At 49.6% G+C, this 19766-nt stretch overlaps 1 protein-coding gene across 1 annotated transcript; it reads left to right on the top strand.

The window, feature by feature from the left end:
* Positions 1-2848: 2848 nt before the first annotated feature.
* LOC137306419 (breast cancer metastasis-suppressor 1 homolog) lies at positions 2849-18641 on the top strand. Its single transcript, XM_067975601.1, has 12 exons — positions 2849-3256; positions 5868-6022; positions 6993-7083; positions 7604-7731; positions 8550-8629; positions 8932-9028; positions 10099-10191; positions 12146-12210; positions 13389-13428; positions 15362-15427; positions 17017-17143; positions 17819-18641. Exons 2-12 carry the CDS (start codon positions 5872-5874, stop codon positions 17934-17936), a joined length of 1056 nt encoding a protein of 351 aa, XP_067831702.1. The 5' UTR covers positions 2849-3256; positions 5868-5871; the 3' UTR covers positions 17937-18641.
* Positions 18642-19766: the final 1125 nt, after the last annotated feature.

Below are 19766 nucleotides of genomic sequence, written 5' to 3'. Positions count from 1 at the left end.
GGAATTCGCTGCCTGAAAGGGCGGTGGAAGCAGATTCAATAATAACTTTCAAAAGGGAATTGGAGAAATTCTTGAAGGGAAAAAATTTACAGAGCTAATGGGGAAAGAGCAGGGGAGTGGGAATAATTGGACAGCTCTTTCAAGACCCAGCACAGGCACAATGGGCCGAATGGCCTCCTTCTGTGCCGTACCATACTATGACACATCAAAAATTAAATACATGAGGACATTGTTCATTCAATCCAATGAGTCCAGTCTGAAACTCAAAATGCCCCTTGTCCTCCCAATTGCAGTCCTCCCAGTCAACCCATGCTGCAGGTGGAAGTACTCAGTCATACTAAACGCGGTGCCCATCTTGATCGCCGTCAACCACCTCGTCGGACGGCAAAAGGCCCCGCCCTCAGGGTGGAGTTCCTGATTGGAGCAGGAAACCTTCCTTTCCCCCCCCCTTCAACTGGCTTTCCGATTGGACAAGCGGGCTGTCAATCAGTGGCCTCCACCCGCCTACCTCAGTGCGGAGCTCCTCATTGGCCATTTATTTATTGCCCATCCCTAATTGCCCTTGAGAAGGTGGTGGTGAGCCGCCTTCTTGAACCGCTGCAGTCCGTGTGGTGACGGTTCTCCCACAGTGCTGTTAGGAAGGGAGTTCCAGGATTTTGACGCAGTGACGATGAAGGAACGGCGATATATTTCCAAGTCGGGATGGTGTGTGACTTGGAGGGGAACGTGCAGGCGGTGTTGTTCCCATGTGCCTGCTGCCCTTGTCCTTCTAGGTGGTAGAGGTCGCGGGTTTGGGAGGTGCTGTCGAAGAAGCCTTGGCGAGTTGCTGCAGTGCATCCTGTGGATGGTGCACACTGCAGCCACAGTGCGCCGGTGGTGAAGGGAGTGAATGTTTAGGGTGGTGGATGGGGTGCCAATCAAGCGGGCTGCTTTGTCCTGGATGGTGTCGAGCTTCTTGAGTGTTGTTGGAGCTGCACTCATCCAGGCAAGTGGAGAGTATTCCATCACACTCCTGACATGTGCCTTGTAGATGGTGGAAAGGCTTTGGGGAGTCAGGAGGTGAGTCACTTGCCGCAGAATACCCAGCCTCTGACCTGCTCTTGTAGCCACAGTGTTTTTTTGGCTGGTCCAGTTAAGTTTCTGGTCAATGGTGACCCCCAGGATGTTGATTGTGGGGGATGCGGTGATGGTAATGCCATTGAATGTCATGGAGAGGTGGTTAGACTCTCTCTTGTTGGAGATGGTCATCGCCTGGCACTTATCTGGCGCGAATGTTACTTGCCACTCATGAGCCCAAGCCTGGATGTTGTCCAGGTCTTGCTGCATGCAGGCTCGGACTGCTTCATTATTTGAGGGGTTGCGAATGGAACTGAACACTGTGCAGTCATCAGCGAACATCCCCATTTCTGACCTTATGATGGAGGGAAGGCCATTGATGAAACAGCTGAAGATGGTTGGGCCTAGGACACTGCCCTGAGGAACTCCTGCAGCAATGCGCTGGGGCTGAGATGATTGGCCTCCAACAACCACTACCATCTTCCTTTGTGCCAGGTATGACTCCAGCCACTGGAGAGTTTTCCCCCTGATTCCCATTGACTTCAATTTTACTGGGGCTCCTTGGTGCCACACTCGGTCAAATGCTGCCTTGTGTAAAGGGCAGTCACTCTCACCTCACCTCTGGATCTTTTTTCCCCCAAACTGAGCATCAGTGAGCAGGTTATTGAGTAAGTGCCGCTCGATAGCACTGTCGACGACACCAAGCGGCTATTGGCCAAGCGGGCTGTCAATCAGCGTCCTCCCGCCCCCTCCGTGAGTCCGGAGCCTCCGATTGGAGCGGAAAAGCCTCCACTCGCTCGCCTATTGGTCAAGTAGCCTGTCAGTCAGCGTCCTCCCACCTTGAGTGCGGAGCCTCCCGATTGGAGCGAAGAAGCCTTTCACCCCGCCCTCAACTACCTGTCCTATTGGCCCAACAAGCTGTCAATCAGCGTCCTCCAACCCCCCGAGAGTGTGGAGCTCCCGATTGGAGCGAAGAAGCCTTTCACCCCGCCCTCAACTACCTGTCCTATTGGCCCAACAAGCTGTCAATCAGCGTCCTCCAACCCCCCCCTAGCGTGTGGAGCTCCCGATTGGAGCGAAGAAGCCTTCAACCCGCCCTCAACTCCCTGTCCTATTGGCCAAGCGGGCTGTCAATCAGCGTCCTCCCGCCCCCTCCGTGAGTCCGGAGCCTCCGATTGGAGCGGAAAAGCCTCCACTCGCTCGCCTATTGGTCAAGTAGCCTGTCAGTCAGCGTCCTCCCACCTTGAGTGCGGAGCCTCCCGATTGGAGCGAAGAAGCCTTTCACCCCGCCCTCAACTACCTGTCCTATTGGCCCAACAAGCTGTCAATCAGCGTCCTCCAACCCCCCGAGAGTGTGGAGCTCCCGATTGGAGCGAAGAAGCCTTCAACCCGCCCTCAACTCCCTGTCCTATTGGCCAAGCGGGCTGTCAATCAGCGTCCTCCAACACCCCCTTGAGTGTGGAGCTCCTGATTGGAGCGAAGAAGCCTTTCTCCCCCCCCCCCCCCCCGCCCTGCCCTCAACCAGCTGTCTTATTGGCGTAGCGGACTGTCAATCAGCGTCCTCCAACCCCCCCCCCCCCCTTTGAGCGCGCAGCTCCCGATTGGAGCGAAGAAGCGCTCCCCCGCCCGCCCTCAACCGCAATCCGATTGGCCAAGCGGGCTGTCAATCAGCGTCCTCCACCACCACCTCGAGTGCGGAGTTCCCTAATTGGAGCGAAGAAGCCTTCAGCCCGCCCTCAACTCCCTGTCCGATTGGCCAAGCGGGCTGTCAGTCAAGTCAAGTCAGCGGCCTCCTCCTTCCACTTCCTGTTCTGAAAGTTCCTGGAAGCTCCGGAGTGAAAGCGAAGAGATAAATAAACCTGCTCGGAACCCCCCCCCCCAAAAAAAAAACAAAAAAACAGGGAGAGAATTCAACTCAACTTAACTTAAAATCAGAGCAATCCCGCTCCCGCCTCCGCCCTTTCAACCGCGACCGAGCGGCGAGCCGGACACAGCCTCCTGGAACCTTCCAGACCCCGGTGACCGTTACTCTTAAAGCGAGGCTGTCCGGTTTATTTTTAAAAATAAATATAAATATATATATATTTTTCTTCAGTTTGTTATATTAAAAAAAAAAGAAAGAAACACCAACTCATTAATTTGATCCCCCGGTGATAAACTGGACTCTTTGAGGAGCCTGGCGTGGAGCGGACTCGGAGAGGTGAGTGACCCCCTTTAACCTTTAACCCTCTCAATTATATTTATTAAAGAACATTTTTTATTCAAAGTTTCTCTTTTAAAACAATATTTCAATGTGAATTCTCTCACTTGAAGGAACAGTCACTTTATTTTTTTTAAAAAAAACCTTATTTAAAGTTTCACTTTCTTAAACAGGAATTTTACCTTTTTTTTTGGTTCAAATATATTAAATTAAACTTTCTTTTTATTTTTCATTTTTAAAAAATCTATATTTCCATCCCCCTCAATTTGTAATTTTAACTTTTAAAAAAAAAATTCATAATTAACTTTTTAGTTTTCTTCAATTTAAATTTATTTGGGTTTTAAGTTTTTAAAAAAAATCATAATTAACTTTTGTTTAGTTTTCCTCAATTTAAATTTATTTGGGTTTTAACTTTTTTTTAAAAATCATTAACTTTTGTTTAGTTTTCTTCAATTTAAATTATTTAAATTTATCTGGGTTTTAACTTTAAAAAAAATATTCATAATTAACTTTGTTTAGTTTTCTTCAATTTAAATTTATTTGGGTTTTAAGTTTTAATGTTTTACAGATATTAAAAGTTCATTTTAAATATTGACTTTGAATTTATTTTTCATTTTAAAAATCTATATTTCCATCCCCCTCAATTGGTCATTTTAACTTTTTAAAAAAAAAATTCATAATTAACTTTTGTTTAGTTTTCCTCAATTTAAATTTATTTGGGTTTTAAGTTTTTAAAAAAAAATCATAATTAACTTTTGTTTAGTTTTCCTCAATTTAAATTATTTAAATTTATTTGGGTTTTAACTTTTTAAAAAAAATCATTAACTTTTGTTTAGTTTTCTTCAATTTAAATTATTTAAATTTATTTGGGTTTTAACTTTAAAAAAAATATTCATAATTAACTTTGTTTAGTTTTCTTCAATTTAAATTTATTTGGGTTTTAAGTTTTAATGTTTTACAGATATTAAAAGTTCATTTTAAATATTGACTTTGAATTGGCTTTTAAATTTTTAAATAATTTTTAAAGATCATTTTTCTTTTTAAAAATTCACTTTTTTAAAAACATACAGGCTTCATTTAAAAAAATATTCATTTTAATTTAAAAGATTTTTATTTCACTTTTCTTTACATTTTTAATTTTGTTCCAGTTTTTAAAGGCTGTATATTTAATTTATTATTTCCTGTCATTTGCAATTTATATTTACAATGTTTAAAATTAATTGTATTTAAAATATATTTAAAAAGAGAGGTCGTGGGTTCAAACCTCTTTCCAGAAAGAAAGACTTGAAAGAATTTGCGACTTTCACCACCTCAGGACGTCCCAAAGAATTTTACACCCAATGAAGTGCTTTTTTCCAATTTTTTTCCATTTAGATTTGTTTAATTTTAAAAGCTTTTCATTTCGTTTAAAATCATTTCGATTTTTAATTGAACTGAAGAGAAATTCATTCTTAATTTTGTAATTAAATTATTTTCACTCAAAACGTATTTTGATTTTTTTTTCAACAAAATAACAGTGTAATTTTTGGTAAACATGGCTTTAAATAAAGCCCTGAGCTGCAGCAATATCGATTTTGTGACCAGAATTTCAGTGTCCGTAATGGTGCATGGGTGAAGTTTACATACCTGAGCTGTGAAGGACACTCGTCTGTGAAGGACGCTCGGTCTCAGTGTGCACTTAGTGTTGGGAGAGAGATTTGTGATCAGAAAGAGTGAGACAGATCATTAAAACACACGGAGCAGGGGTTTCTTTGTAAGATTGAGAGACAGCAAAATATTCGTAAACTGAAATCAGTGTGACTTCCCCAAATGATTGAGTTACAGGTTTGACGAAGTACAATTGTGAATCCTAACCTTGCAAATGAATGTCAGCACAACACTAGTGTACGGGACTGGTGAGGACAGGTCTGTTACTGTATAACACTGGGGTACAGTACTGGTGGGGACAGGTCTGTCACTGTATAACACTGGGGTACAGTACCGGTGGGGCAGATCTGTCACTGTATAACACTGGTACAGTACTGGTGGGGACAGGTCTGTCACTGTATAACACTGGGGTACAGTACTGGTGGGGACAGGTCTGTCACTGTATAACACTGGGGTACAGTACCGGTGGGGCAGATCTGTCACTGTATAACACTGGTACAGTACTGGTGGGGACAGGTCTGTCACTGTATAACACTGGGGTACAGTACTGGTGGGGACAGGTCTGTCACTGTATAACACTGGGGTACAGTACTGGTGGGGACAGGTCTGTCACTATAACACTGGTACAGTACTGGTGGGGACAGGTCTGTTACTGTATAACACGGGTACAGTACTGGTGGGGACAGGTCTGTCACTGTATAACACGGGGGGACAGTACTGGTGGGGACAGGTCTGTCACTGTATATCACGGGGGTACAGTACTGGTGGGGACAGGTCTGTCACTGTATATCACGGGGGTACAGTACTGGTGGGGACAGGTCTGTCACTGTATATCAAGGAGGTACAGTACTGGTGGGGACAGGTCTGTCACTGTATATCACGGGGGTACACATGCGTATACGTGTAATGTCATAACCCAGATGTACTGATTGTGCTTTGTTGCCGTGTTGTATTTCCCCTGAAGGACGATGCCTGGGCAGCAGCCGCAGGGAGACAAAGAAAAGGACGAGGAGAAGGCTGAGGAGGAAATTGAGCCAGATTCTCCGGAGAATGAGGAGAGCTCGGAGGAGGAGAGCGCCACTACCTCTGTATCTGAGGAGGAGGGCGAGGACAGCTCAGGTCAGTGAGGAACTCATTGTATCATTGTGTGAGCCTGCGTGAGTGTGAACGTGCATATTTAAGACATGGAATTAAAGCTATACAGAATTGTGAGGTTTGAACAAACAATAAAACTATTACTTGAGGTAGTACGAATTCTGCATCCATCCTGGGTGTTTTTAATTTAATTTAATTTATTCACTCTGGTGAAAATTCGACTTTCAGAGATAATAATGAGGAAATTAAAGAGGAAGAAGGGAATCGGGGGTGGGGGGAATGGGGAGAGGAAATTTCTCACCCACAGGGTGATAACGTTGTGGACTAAGTCATCAGAGGACATGGAAGCGGACACTGTAACTGGGGTCGATGTGACAGCTCCTCCCCTACTGATGGAATTGTGTGCCACCTTCTCTCAGTCGGCATCACTCGCCCCTCGTACTCAGAAGGTTGAGAGTTTGAGCCCCACTCCAGGGCTCTAACACACAATCTGCGCCGATGCTCCGGTGCCGTACTGAGGGAGTGCTGCACTGTCCGAGATGAGGGGTTGGGCCAGGACCCGATTTGCCTGATGTTAAAGATCCCACGGGGCTATTGGGGGAAGAGCGGGGAGTTCTGCCCGGTGAACTGGGGCACACATTCCTCCCCCAAACCAACACTACCAGAAGCAGAGGAAGTGGTCATTTACCTCACCGCTGTTTCTGGATGATGCTGTACAGGATGGCTGCCTGCACACCAGTCAATGCACTTCACTCATTCATTGTTGAGACATTGAGAAGCTAGATAAGCACAGAATCGAAGATTATACTGATAGGGTGAGATGAAGAGGGGAGGGAGGAGGCTCGGTGGAGCATAAACACCGGCATAGACCAGTTGGGCCGAATGGCCTGTTTCTGTGCTGTAATTTCAGCAAGGTGATAAAACAGCCAAGTTGCAGCTGTTTGATTCTGAGTTACTCGGATTGATCTGATCTCGGGCACGTTCCATTTTCCAGAGATGGACGACGAGGACTGTGAGCGACGCCGAACCGAGTGTCTGGACGAGATGTCGGACCTGGAGAAGCAGTTCACGGATCTGAAAGAACAGTATGCTGATTTTGTTTCTTTTGAAGATATCTCTTCCAGTTTTCTCCTCTCCCGACGGCTTCCTGCTGAGCACAGGCTGTACTGCGCTCTCTGGCTCATTGCCCAAGGGACCATTCTTCACGTGTGAGGCTAGGGCGCAATTAAGAGCGGAGTCAACCTCTCCCCCCCCCCCCCCCCCCCCCCCCCATCTCTCAGTCGGTATCACTCTCCTCTCGTAATCAGAAAGTTGTCTGTTTGAGCCCCACTCCAGGGCTTGAACACATAATCAGGCTGGGGCTGTGATGCTGCCCACAGTTGAATAGTCAGCCATGACTAACTATCTAGGCTCACGTGAAGAGTGACCACTGGAGGGTGGAACCCCATAATGAGTCTGCAGCTTTAGGAAAGGGGGGGCGAAAACCAGAGAAGAAATACTTGGTGCCCTTTTTGAAAAGTTGCTGGGTAAAAGTTGGGCAGAGGATTTAACTCTGAGAAAGTCAAATGGGAACAGGGGGTAAAATCGGCAGCTTCTCTTTTGCAGACTGTACAAGGAGAGGCTGAGCCAGGTTGAAGCCAAACTGGACGAGGTGATCGCCGGGAAAGCAACCGAGTACTTGGAGCCCCTGGCTGTCCTGCAGAAGAACATGAAAATCAGAACTGAGGTAGCAGGTAACGGTGGCATCAATGGGGTGACACCCCCAAAACTGGAGCTGTGGGGGCGCGGTTGTGTGCTGTGTGTCGGTGGGGGAGGGAGGGTATTTTAGGCCCATGGTCAGTTGACATTTTTAATATACAAGAAGGTCACAGTGAGAGAGAGATTTCAGAAATACTCTGCATGGAGCCACCTAGTGACCAGAGCCTGTAACTGCAGTGTGACAGTTGACATAGCAAAATTGAATGGTAAATGTTGACATAGTAAAGTACAGTGGTAAATGTTGTCACGCAAGTGTGACCAAAAATCGCGACAACAGGAAGTGTGTGCCCCACACAGGATTATTAATAATGCATAGATATGATTAAAAGTTTGTGTTAGGGAGAGCCACAAGAAACAAAGGCGTCCGTACATCACCCGGTGTGGAACTGATTCATACAAACCCCAGCATGAGTTGGCACCTACATGAGAAGAGGAGGAATTGGGAAAACCAAGCCCAATATCCAGCCCAACGTGTGTGACCTGAATATCACAAAGGACGGTACAAGTGTCCCAGTGTGATTTCCACAGCACCCTGAATCCTGCCCAGCCTCTGGTTGGGGCCCAGTCACCACAGCGTCTTAAGGTGGAGGGCACTGTATGGGCTGTTTGGTTTGCATCATGTGGCGGAGGAGTTTATTGCAGGCGGAACGCAGCTATTGAGCAGGGCGGGCGGTGCGGGCTTTACTGTGGGCAGGGGTTTGGCTGTGCAGGAGATTGGCTTGGGGTGATTTTATGGGCAGGACACACTACACGTTGGAGAGATTAACTCTTGTCCTAATTCTGCAACTGACAGGAGTGTATAAAGATCTGTGTTTGGAGGTGATCAGAAACCGGTACGAGTGTGAACTGCAGGGAGCTCGGCAACACCTGGAGGTAAGGGCAGTGGGGAGGGTGGGACAACAGGGCCCACATCCTCTTCTAATTCATTCTAATCCCTCCGGCGAGAGAGAATTATCATCCAAACTAAACGGAAATCCCAAACACAGCTGAGAAATGCACATTTAATTATTCTTTGCTGGTTCCCTCTCTTCCTCTCCCCTTGTTGGGAAAAAACAGTTCAAGGAGTGCCGTCTGGTACATCAACAATTTGCATTTCTATCTCACCTTTTAACATAATAAAATGTCAAAAATGGCTGACTTTTCTCTCTCTCTCTCTCTCTTGACGGTGGGTTCAGAGCGAGAAGCTGCTGCTGTTCGATAACATGCGGAACGAGCTGTTGGAGCGAATTCAGCGACTGGAGGAGGATAAGCAGAGCGTAGACCTCACCTCAGGTCAGTATTCAGCTGCCTGTTGTCTCCTATTTCTCCCTAAATTCCCCCCCCCCCCCCCCCCCCAATCTATCCTGGAGGCGTTGGCAGTCGCTGAGGTACGGGTTCCATGGGCACCGGCCCCCATCTGGTACCTCAGCCAAGTGGGTGTTCTTCAGTGAGAGACGGCGGGGTTATTTGATCTGGGGTGGAGGGGCGTTGTATCGCAGCCCAGCATTATCCAGTGTCCACACAGGTTCACTGTGGAGCCTTGGTCACTGAATAGTGACCAGCAAGTATGGTGGATCTCGCCTCTGCCTATCCCAGGGGCCCTGAGGCTAACTCGCCAAGCTCTGACCTGGTTCAAGCCCCTGGTCTGTGTTAGTGTGCCTTCAGGGGAGAGGGCAAATGTCGAGGTGGGAGGGGAGGGATGGGATGGTGACTGCACTGGGATGATGGCCAATATTATTGTGTGGCTGTGATGGTGTACAGTGCAGGTGCAGAGAGATCGGGCTGCAGAAACTCATACTGGCCCCTACACCAGAGCTCACTGAGTGTAGAGCTACATTGCCAGAGCAGGAGAGTATAAGTCATGTACAGTGCTCCAGTCAGGCTGCACTGAATACTGTGTTCAGTCCTGGGCTCCAAGACACAAAGGTAACGTCTAAGTCCTTGGAGCGGAGCAGAGCAGAGAATGGCCGGGAGCTGATCCCTAGGGACTGAATTCTGGAGGAAGATTAGAAAAACTTGGACACTTCAGCCTTGAGAGAGGTGAATTGGAGCTAACCTTGTGGAAGTGATTAAAACACTATCGGAAAGGGTCAATATTTCAGATTAAACCACAACCGCGGGGCAAGGAGACAGAGGACAGACGGGGGAAAAGGACACACTTCTTGACACAGTGATACTGGGTAGGGGAGTGGAGGATAAACTCTGGAGTGATTCAAGAGGCAGTCTGTGATGGGGGCTGTAGGTTCCAATGGAAGGACGGGCAGAATGGGCCGAATGGCCTCCATCGTTGCCGCTTACCTTCTGGAGACGGAGCAGATTCAGTTAATTGCGTTCAGTTGAACAGTTTCCTTTTTTTTTGTCAGAATGGTGGAATGAAGAGGCCCGAGGGAAACGGAACAAGAAGAAGTTCGACCCCTTAAAACCAGAGAAGAAGAAGAAGGCAGCGACTGTGTCTGATATCCTTCCACACCGCCCGCGTCCCCCTGCACTCCGATGGTCGCTGTTTGGTTACATGGGGGTCATTTTGTGAAGTTCCCCAGCTGACCCAGGGCCTCGCTGGCGGTGAGCATGGTTGGAGGGTGGGGATTATCATATTATCCCCCTATCACCACCTACACTCTCACCTCAGAAGGCTTTGCATCACCAGCACAGTTTCACAGCTTCACCCCATTGGCCCCCCCCCCCTGTTTTTCTCGATCTCTCTCTCGCACTCTTTTCGCCCCCCCAACCCCCTTTCTCTGCCAGGTATCCAGCCAGTTCCCTGTTGCTGCTGTCCCTCTCCACTGCCTCCCCACGGTCTATGCCATGTATTCCCCATCCTCTGTGTAAAGTGGTTAATTGGAACACTCCCTGTCCCCTGCTCCCCCGACTCTGCGGTGCAGATTTTCTGATTGTACCAAACGTGGATTGAGTGGAGACTGCAGTATCTCCCTCTGGGGAGGAAAGACTCCCTCCCACCTGGCAACATGGTTACCAGCACGTTGGAACAGTCTGGGAACACACCAACCACTTGCTGGCTTGGTAGCAGAGGTGCCCACACAATGTGCCAAAGATCGGGACACGTCACATGATAAGAAACAACAGTCCAAGATGTCCTGGCTTTAGACGTCAGCCATGGCTCAGTGATAGCGCTCTCGTTGCTGGGTGAGAAGATCGAAGATTCAAGCCTCACTACGGGGCTTGAGCACATCATCGAGGCCGACACTCCCCACTGCCAGTACTGAGGGAGTGCTGCACTGTCGGAGGTGCCGTCTTTCGGATGAGACGTTAAACTGAGGCCCCGTCTGCCCCTCTCAGGTGGATGTAAAAGATCCCTCGGCACAATTGGAAGAAGAGCAGGGGGGAGTTCTCCCCGGTGTCCTGGGGCCAATGTTTATCCCTCAACCAACATCACTTAAAAAAAAAACAGATTCTCTGATCATTGTCACATTGCTGTTTGTGGGATCTTGCTGTGCGCAAATTGGCTGCTGCATTACAACAGTGACTGCACTTCAAAAAGTACCTCACTGCCTGTTGGCTTTGGGACATCCTGAGGCGTTGTATAAAGGGGAATTTCTTGCTTTTTTTATTGCTGATTGCATGATTCTGTGTAACGAGGGTCCTTTTGTCAGCTACCTGATGTAGAAGGTATCTTTAGCAGCAGCAGGAGTTAGTGCAGCGCAGTCAAAGTGTTCCACGAAGACCCCGTTGTTTTAAAGGAGCCGGGTGCTTCATTGTTTTTATATTTAAATTATGGTATCTTGTACTTCAGAGAGCAGAGATTTCCCAGCAGACCAATCACTTCTCACTCTCTCACAATTCCTGGGGGCCAGTCTGCCTGCCCTCCCCGTTTGGTCTGGGATGTTTCCCACGCCCTCTGCTCCAGTAACAAGGGGCAGGTCGATCTTTCAGCTACTACTCACCTGAGCTCTGAGTCTCTCGCTAAACTACTTCCCCCTCATTACCTTCCTCCCCTTTCCTTCAAAAGCTAGATTAACAAGTTATTCAACACAATGCTGTTTGTGGGATCTTGCTGTGCAGAAAATGGCTGCCCTGTTTCCCTGCATAACAAGCGTCACTGTATTTCTGATCAATTCATTGTACGTAAAGAGCTTTGAGGTGTTTCTGAGGCCTGGTAAAGTTGCTGTATAAATGCCAGTCTTTTATCTGGTGTGTCACCCTTTACAACAGTGACTACACTTCAAAAGTACTACATTGGCTGTAAGGGGCTTTGGGATGACCTGAGTTCGAGAAAGGCACTATAGAAATGCAAGTTATTTCTTCCTTTCACTTGAGGGGAGCTTATATTCCTTTAACTGGACAGCTGTTCCTCTTTCTCAGGGTGTGGTGTGGGATGGAAGGGGAATTCTAAGCAGCCTGGGCAGAAAAGGGTTAATATTCTCTGGTCTTCATTCCTTAACATCAGTGCACGACCGTACATTGTCTACATGCTACGAGACATCGATATCTTGGAGGACTGGGCAGCAATCAAAAAGGTAAAATCTGCTGCTGACCACTGCACCTTCAACCTCAACTGCACTTCAAGCCCTGTGCCCCCCTCCCCCCGCGCGCTCCCCTCGTTCCCCTTTCCTTTCATGCTCCCGATTTCCCCACGCTCTCCCAGTTACCCGCACTCACTTTGTTAACCCGCACTTACCTAGTTCTGCACATGTTTCCGGTTCCCCGTGCTTTCCCTGCTCCTCGCGCTCTTTCCATCCTCCCTTCTTCTGATTCCTCACCATGTCCCTGTTCCCTGTGTTACCCCCTGCTCGTTCCCCACTCCTTCTCCATCCCACGCTCTCCCAGGTCCCTACACTCTTCCCAATTCCTTACACTCTCCTCTTTCCCAGCGCTTTCCTGTTCGGTGTGCCCTCCCGATTCCCCGCACTTTCCTCAATCCTCAAGCTCTCTGAGAGGGAGGGTCTGCAGACTCACTGGGCGTGGGTGATGTCGTGCTGCTGATGGGGACCCTCGTTTGCCACGGTGCCTGTCGGAAATCCGGAAGAGCCCTGCCTGCGATTTTCCGCATAAATTCCCAGCCACTGCCAGAGTCCTAAAATGTGTGTGTTGTTGGGGAGTGTTGATGTGAGGAGCTGGGGTCAGTCTGGTACCTGGTGGGTGGAGTGGCAGGGTGGGCAGGGAGGGTGCATTTTCAGGGGGTTCTCCTATCCTCCCATTAGCAATTGCCCCAGAGGTGCTTTTTCCACATGTGCTGTGAGGTTGGGTTTCCCTCTGTGCTACTGGAGCCAGCGAGCAGGTTCCTGAGCGTCCTTGCCCCGAGGGCAGTGGGCAAGGAGCCAGTGAGGTAGGGTGTAATGGGGAAGGATGTGACTGAAGGTGATGTGTGGGCTGAAGGTGGAATATAAAAAGCCTTTATCGCTCCCTTACAGTCCCTCTAGGGCTTTTGCTGGCCTGGCGCATATTGGGAAAGCTCTGCCGCCATCGTATCCATTTGTTCACTCGTGGTCCCAGCCAGACAACCCAAAAAGATTCAGTGGAGAAGGGAGATCACATTTCTCAGGGTGGAGGGTTGTTTGAGCTGTGGGTGGGCCCTGGTCTTGCTGTAGGCGGTCAGTATCAGAAGCTGGCGAGTGTGTGTAACGAGTAATCCTGTCATTGTTGATCAGTAGAATGGTGTGTTGGGTAGGAGATGAATCTATTCCTTCTCTTGCAGGCGAAAGCAGTCGTCACCCAGCAAAAAAGAAAATCAGATGGTAAGTGAAGAGGCTTCAATGGGTCTTGGTCAGTGGATGTGTGGAGTCCCTCAGGGCCCAGACAGAGCGCAATATCAGGGACCGTGTACTCAGGGCCCCTCACAGCCCAATATCAGGGTCTGTGTATTCAGGGTCTCCCAGACACAGTGCAATATCAGGGACTGTGTATTCAGGGCCGCCCAGACAGAGCGCAATATCAGGGACTGTGTATTCAGGGTCGCCCAGAGAGAAAGCAATATCAGGGACTGTGTATTCAGGGTCGCCCAGACAGCGCAATATCAGGCACTGTGTATTCAGGGCCTCTCACAGCGCAATATCAGGGACTGTGTATTCAGGGTCGCCCAGACACAGTGCAATATCAGGGACTGTGTATTCAGGGTCGCCCAGACACAGTGCAATATCAGGGACTGTGTATTCGGGGTCGCCCAGACACAGTGCAATATCAGGATCTGTGTATTCGGGGTCGCCCAGAGAGAGTGCAATCTCAGGGACTGTGTATTCAGGGCCCCTCACAGCGCAATATCAGGGACTGTGTATTCAGGGTCGCCCAGACACAGTGCAATATCAGGGACTGTGTATTCAGGGTCGCCCAGACACAGTGCAATATCAGGGACTGTGTATTCGGGGTCGCCCAGACACAGTGCAATATCAGGATCTGTGTATTCGGGGTCGCCCAGAGAGAGTGCAATCTCAGGGACTGTGTATTCAGGGCCCCTCACAGCGCAATATCAGGGACTGTGTATTCAGGGTCGCCCAGACACAGTGCAATATCAGGGACTGTGTATTCAGGGTCACCCAGTCAGAGTGCAATCTCAGGGACTGTATATTCAGGGCCCCTCACAGCCCAATATCAGGGTCTGTGTATTCAGGGTCTCCCAGACACAGTGCAATATCAGGGACTGTGTATTCAGGGCCGCCCAGACAGAGCGCAATATCAGGGACTGTGTATTCAGGGTCGCCCAGAGAGAAAGCAATATCAGGGACTGTGTATTCAGGGTCGCCCAGACAGCGCAATATCAGGGACTGTGTATTCAGGGCCTCTCACAGCGCAATATCAGGGACTGTGTATTCAGGGTCGCCCAGACACAGTGCAATATCAGGGACTGTGTATTCAGGGTCGCCCAGACACAGTGCAATATCAGGGACTGTGTATTCGGGGTCGCCCAGACACAGTGCAATATCAGGGTCTGTGTATTCGGGGTCGCCCAGAGAGAGTGCAATCTCAGGGACTGTGTATTCAGGGCCCCTCACAGTGCAATATCAGGGTCTGTGTATTCAGGGCCGCCCAGAGAGAGTGCAATATCAGGGACTGTGTATTCAGGGTCGCCCAGACACAGTGCAATATCAGGGTCTGTGTATTCGGGGTCGCCCAGAGAGAGTGCAATCTCAGGGACTGTGTATTCAGGGCCCCTCACAGTGCAATATCAGGGTCTGTGTATTCAGGGCCGCCCAGAGAGAGTGCAATATCAGGGACTGTGTATTCAGGGTCGCCCAGACACAGTGCAATATCAGGGACTGTGTATTCAGGGTCGCCCAGAGACAGTGCAATATCAGGGTCTGTGTATTCAGGGTCGCCCAGAGACAGTGCAATATCAGGGACTGTGTATTCAGGGCCCCTCACAGCGCAATATCACGGTCTGTGTATTCAGGGTCACCCAGAGAGAGCGCAATATCAGGGACTGTGTATTCAGGGCCCCTCTCAGCGCAATATCAGGGACTGTGTATTCGGGGTCGCCCAGACACAGTGCAACATCAGGGACTGTGTATTCAGGGTCACCCAAAGAGAGCGCAATGTCAGGGACTGTGTATTCAGGGTCACCCAGAGAGAGCGCAATATCAGGGACTGTGTAGCCATGTAAATTGGAGGCTCTGTATAAGGAGGGTTTGTATATAAAGTGACTCTAGATAACTGTCTCATTCGGTTGCTCCCCAGGTACAGGCCCTGAAGCAGCCCATGGTAAGAAGGCAAAGGCAGCGTCCCAGCTGTTGGGTGACACAGGTGGGTCCAGAGAGCACCATATCTCATAGAGAATCCTTCATTCATCCCAGCCTCCACCTCATTCTCGCTTTCCCTTACTCCCTCTGCCTCTCTCCTTTCTCCCCATATCCTTCACCCTCTCTCTCCCCTCTGTCCCTACCCCCTTTCTCTCTCTGCCTCTCGCGGTCTCCTGCTCCTATATAAGAATTCTTAGCAATGGAAAAAGGCCATCAGGCCTGTACCTTTCTCGTAGATCGACCCCATCTACCTACCTTCAGTGTGCCCTGCCCCCCGCCCTCTCGGCCTGCTCTCGCCCCGCCCCGCTACGCCACCCCTTCTCAGTCCACAATCCCCTCCACTTGTCTCTTGACCCCACTTACACTGCCCACTTCAGTGTCCCTGTGTCAGTCCCATGGAACTGTTTCCACAACTCATTTCCCCTTTGATTGTAAACACTGAGTGCTAACCTGTCTGACCTGATTCCATTTCCCACACCAGCAGTGTCTCTGTGTCTGAGATAGCCCGCGTAGTGCTGAATCGGCTTGTGAGGTGTGTAAATAAATTTCCCCAATTCCCCCCTTTCCCTGCGGTCTGACTGCTGCCTCTGGTACCCCACCCAACTGTTTGTTATTCACATAAGAACCCAGACAGCGAGTCTCGGCAGGATATTCGCCCCTGGGGAGCCTCACACCTGAGCCAACAGGGGTCGCTAAACAGCAATCAGGAGCGGGAAGCCTTGTCAAGGGGAGAGAAAGGATTACCCCAGGCCAGGAGGAGATGGCTCAGCTCACGGTTACTTTTTCTTCCCCCTCCCCCCGTTTTGTCCTGATTGCCCACCCTGCAGGTACCCCCATGGCCACTATCCCCTGCCGTACCCCAGTGGCCATTCCTCCATGTGTGGGCTGAGGCAGCGAATGTTGGAGGGGGAGGGGGTGTCCGAGCCGAGTCTGACCCTGTCCCCACCTGACGTATGCACACAAGCAGAGGACGAGTACATCGTGCCCCTCACTCCCTATCACTGCTGCTCCTCACATGGTTCAGTAAATTATCTGTTATACTCCGCTCAGAGTTTGAGAATCTGTAACATTCCTCCAATCTGTAACAAGGAAGTTGCTAATCACATCTCGGAAAGGTCCCAAAGAGCTTCACAGCCAATTACTTCGCACTGTTCTACGGAAGGCAAATGGGCAAACCATTTTGCACACAGCACGATCCCACAAACATGACCAACCAGTTACTCTCGGTGGTGTTGGTCGAGAGAGTAACGTGGGCCCCAGGACATCGGGGAGAACTCCCCTGCTCTTCCAATAGTGTCGTGGGGTCTTTACTATTCACCTGAACAGGCATCTGAAGGACGGTACCTTCTGACAGTGCCGCACTCCCTCAGTACTGCACTGAGTTTCACAACTATGTCCTGGAGCGTGGCTGGAACTCACAACCTTCGGACTCTGAGGGGAGTGTGCTACCCGCTGAGCCAGACTACTAGTGCCTTCGTTTTGGCTAACGGTAACCAAAGTTGACTCGTAACAAAATAGAAGAAAGACTCTGGGAAAGCAAAGGAAAAGGGAGGCGGAGGGTGGAAGAGTTTAACGTGTCTGTTCCCTCCACAGTTCTGCCCAAACAGGAGAAGCATTTGTACGTGGCCAAGTGTGAGGATGGGAGACTGTTCTATGAGGGAGACTGGTACAGCAAGGGGCAGAGCATCGTACTGGAGATAAAGGATGAGGCACCCTCACAGTAAGCACTCTCTCATTCTACACTCTGTTCTCCCCCCACCTCCAGCCTCCCGATGAAGGCACGGATTCTCTCACTCGCGTGGGCGCGGACTGTCTCTCCTGCGCGCGGGCACGGGTGGACTGTCCCCTGTGAGCGGGCGCGAACGGACTCCATCTCTCTCTCTCTCTCTCTCTCTCGCTCTCTTGTGGGCGCGGACTCTCTCGCACGCTTTTCTACCGGGGTCACTCATTGTATAGCGACCAGGAGCAGGAGCCCTGGCTGATTTATCCCCCAACCTCGCTAGCCCAGGGTCCCCTGAGAGCGCTTGTAATGAACCAGGCAGGTACCCTGTGTTCGTGATTGCTGTGTCTGAAGGTGTCCGGTTCGATCCCTGCTCCGTGCTGAGTTAGTTGACCTCAGCGACGGTTGGGGCCACCGAGACCTTCCCGATTGGTATGGCCTCAACATGATGGAACTCATCGTCTCCTGCCCCTTCAGGCATTGGATTGGGTTGATCAGATATCCTCCTGCCCCACAGAGATTGGAGCAGCGCAGCCGCCCACTCAGGGTCCCACGCTGCCCAGACCCACCATGGGTCTCACACTAACCACAGATTAGGCTCCGGGGCTGGTCGCACTGACCTGGGCCCCAAGTTCGGGATCTTTGTTGACCGACTCGATTCTTCTCCTCCAATAGTGCAACGATTACGGCCGTCAGCACAGGAGAGGTCTGGCTCCGCAGGACAGACAGCAGCAAAACCAAACTGTACGTCAGCCAGCTCCAGAAAGGGAAATACTCCATCCACAAGGCATGACCCTTGACCCTTGACACTAAACCTCGACCAATGCTAAAGGAAAGCTCTTTTAATTGCAAAAAAAAAATATTATATATCGATTTAAAGATAAAATGAAAAGTACTTTTTGATAAGCAGCCTCCTACCCAAGGTTTACCCGGAAGATTTTCACCGAGGAATCTCGGTTTGAGTTCAGCGTGGAGCTTGGCAAACTGACACCACGGGCAGAGAGCCACGAGCAAATCAAATCCTCACTCGGGCTCCTAGGGGGGAAAAAAAAAACTTTGGGAAACCAGCCGGCCTTTGGGGAGGTCGGATGAACGGAATTCCCCAGTGCCTCCTCCCTCCTGATCGCTCAGAGGATTCAGGAGTGGAGAAGTCTCGAGAACCTCCTAGCACTTTTCTCTCGTCGTTTTTATTTTGGTGACCTACCCTGCACTAAGACTCAAATCTGCGTGTGACGTGAACCGCAGAATAAAAAAGAAAGAAGACACTCAGTCGGAGCCCGCCTCCAGCCGGTGCTTTATGGACTCGCGTTACGCAGCACAGCACGACTGAGGATACAGCTTTAAATTGTACAGCACTTTTTAAAAAAAAACCAGACCGACCCTAAACTGGAGTCCTGAGCACTAAACCATGGAGATCGTGACGAAAAAAGAGAGTTTATTTCAAATCTATCGAAGCTTTAAAAAAAGAGACATCTATTAAAATAAATATTTGAGATTTTAGGCTGCTCTGGATTCTTATTTCGATCGAAGTTGCCTCTCCTCGAGCCCACACTCTCTTGTGTTAAATATCCCCAGGCGCGATCCTTGCAAACTCCCAACGCCTCTCCCCCCCCCCCCCCCTGAGTTGAGGGAGGGGAGAATTATCTAGGATTCCCGTTCCCCTGATCACCGGCCAGTGACTCCTGCTGGAAAATGCAGGTGTATGGACAGGATTGGATGTTGGCTGTGATGCCCTCACTGTTGAATAGCCTGGCAGAGTTGCATGTGAAGAATGGACTGGGGTGAGGCATCAGGGGGCACCTGTCCCCCCAGCAACTTTCAGCACCTCCAGGAGAGGAGGGCAGCAAAAGGAAATTACATCCCCCTGATACAGTGACAGTCAGCACCAGGGAGAGGGAAGGGAGCGGGTTACATAAGAACATAAGAAATAGGAGCAGGAGTAGGCCAATCGGCCCCTCGAGCCTGCTCCGCCATTCAATAAGATCATGGCTGATCTGATCCTAACCTCAAATCTAAAGAACACAAGAAGTAGGAGCAGGACCCGGCCACTCAGCCCCTGGGCCCGCTCCCCCACCCACAGGGCCTTGACCGATCCGAACTCGGCTTCATGTCCAATTTCCTGCCCGCTCCCCGTAACCCCCAATTCCCTTTACTTCTAGGAAACTGTCTATTTCTGCTTTGAATTTATTCAATGATGTAGCTTCCACAGCTTCCTGGGGCAGCAAATTCTACAGACCTACTACCCTCTGAATGAAGAAGTTTCCCCTCATCTCAGTTTTGAAAGAGTAGCCCCTTATTCTAAGATTATGCCCCCTAGTTCTAGTTTCACCCATCCTTGGGAACATCCTTACCGCAACCACCCGATCAAGCCCCTTCACAATCTTATATGTTTCAATAAGATCGCCTCTCATTCTTCTGAACTCCAATGAGTAGAGTCCCAATCTACTCAACCTCTCCTCATATGTCCGCCCCCTCATCCCCGGGATTAACCGAGTGAACCTTCTTTGTACTGCCTCGAGAGCAAGTATGTCTTTTCTTAAGTATGGACACCAAAACTGTATGCAGTATTCCAGGTGCGGTCTCACCAATACCCTATATAACTGCAGCAATACTTCCCTGTTTT

This window comes from Heptranchias perlo, chromosome 43 (assembly GCF_035084215.1).
Source record: "Heptranchias perlo isolate sHepPer1 chromosome 43, sHepPer1.hap1, whole genome shotgun sequence".
Taxonomy (NCBI): Eukaryota; Metazoa; Chordata; class Chondrichthyes; order Hexanchiformes; family Hexanchidae; genus Heptranchias; species Heptranchias perlo.
This window is presented reverse-complemented; position numbering and strand designations above follow the sequence as displayed.

Bases quoted from the DNA above. Each gene is read 5' to 3' on its own strand.
- LOC137306419 (XM_067975601.1), top strand. From the start codon at position 5,872: ATGCCTGGGCAGCAGCCGCAGGGAGACAAAGAAAAGGACGAGGAGAAG. The intron at 10,192-12,145 runs ATATCCTTCCAC...ACATCAGTGCAC, and splicing joins GAAGGCAGCGACTGTGTCTG to GACCGTACATTGTCTACATG. The intron at 17,144-17,818 runs GTAAGCACTCTC...CTCCTCCAATAG, and splicing joins AAGGATGAGGCACCCTCACA to TGCAACGATTACGGCCGTCA.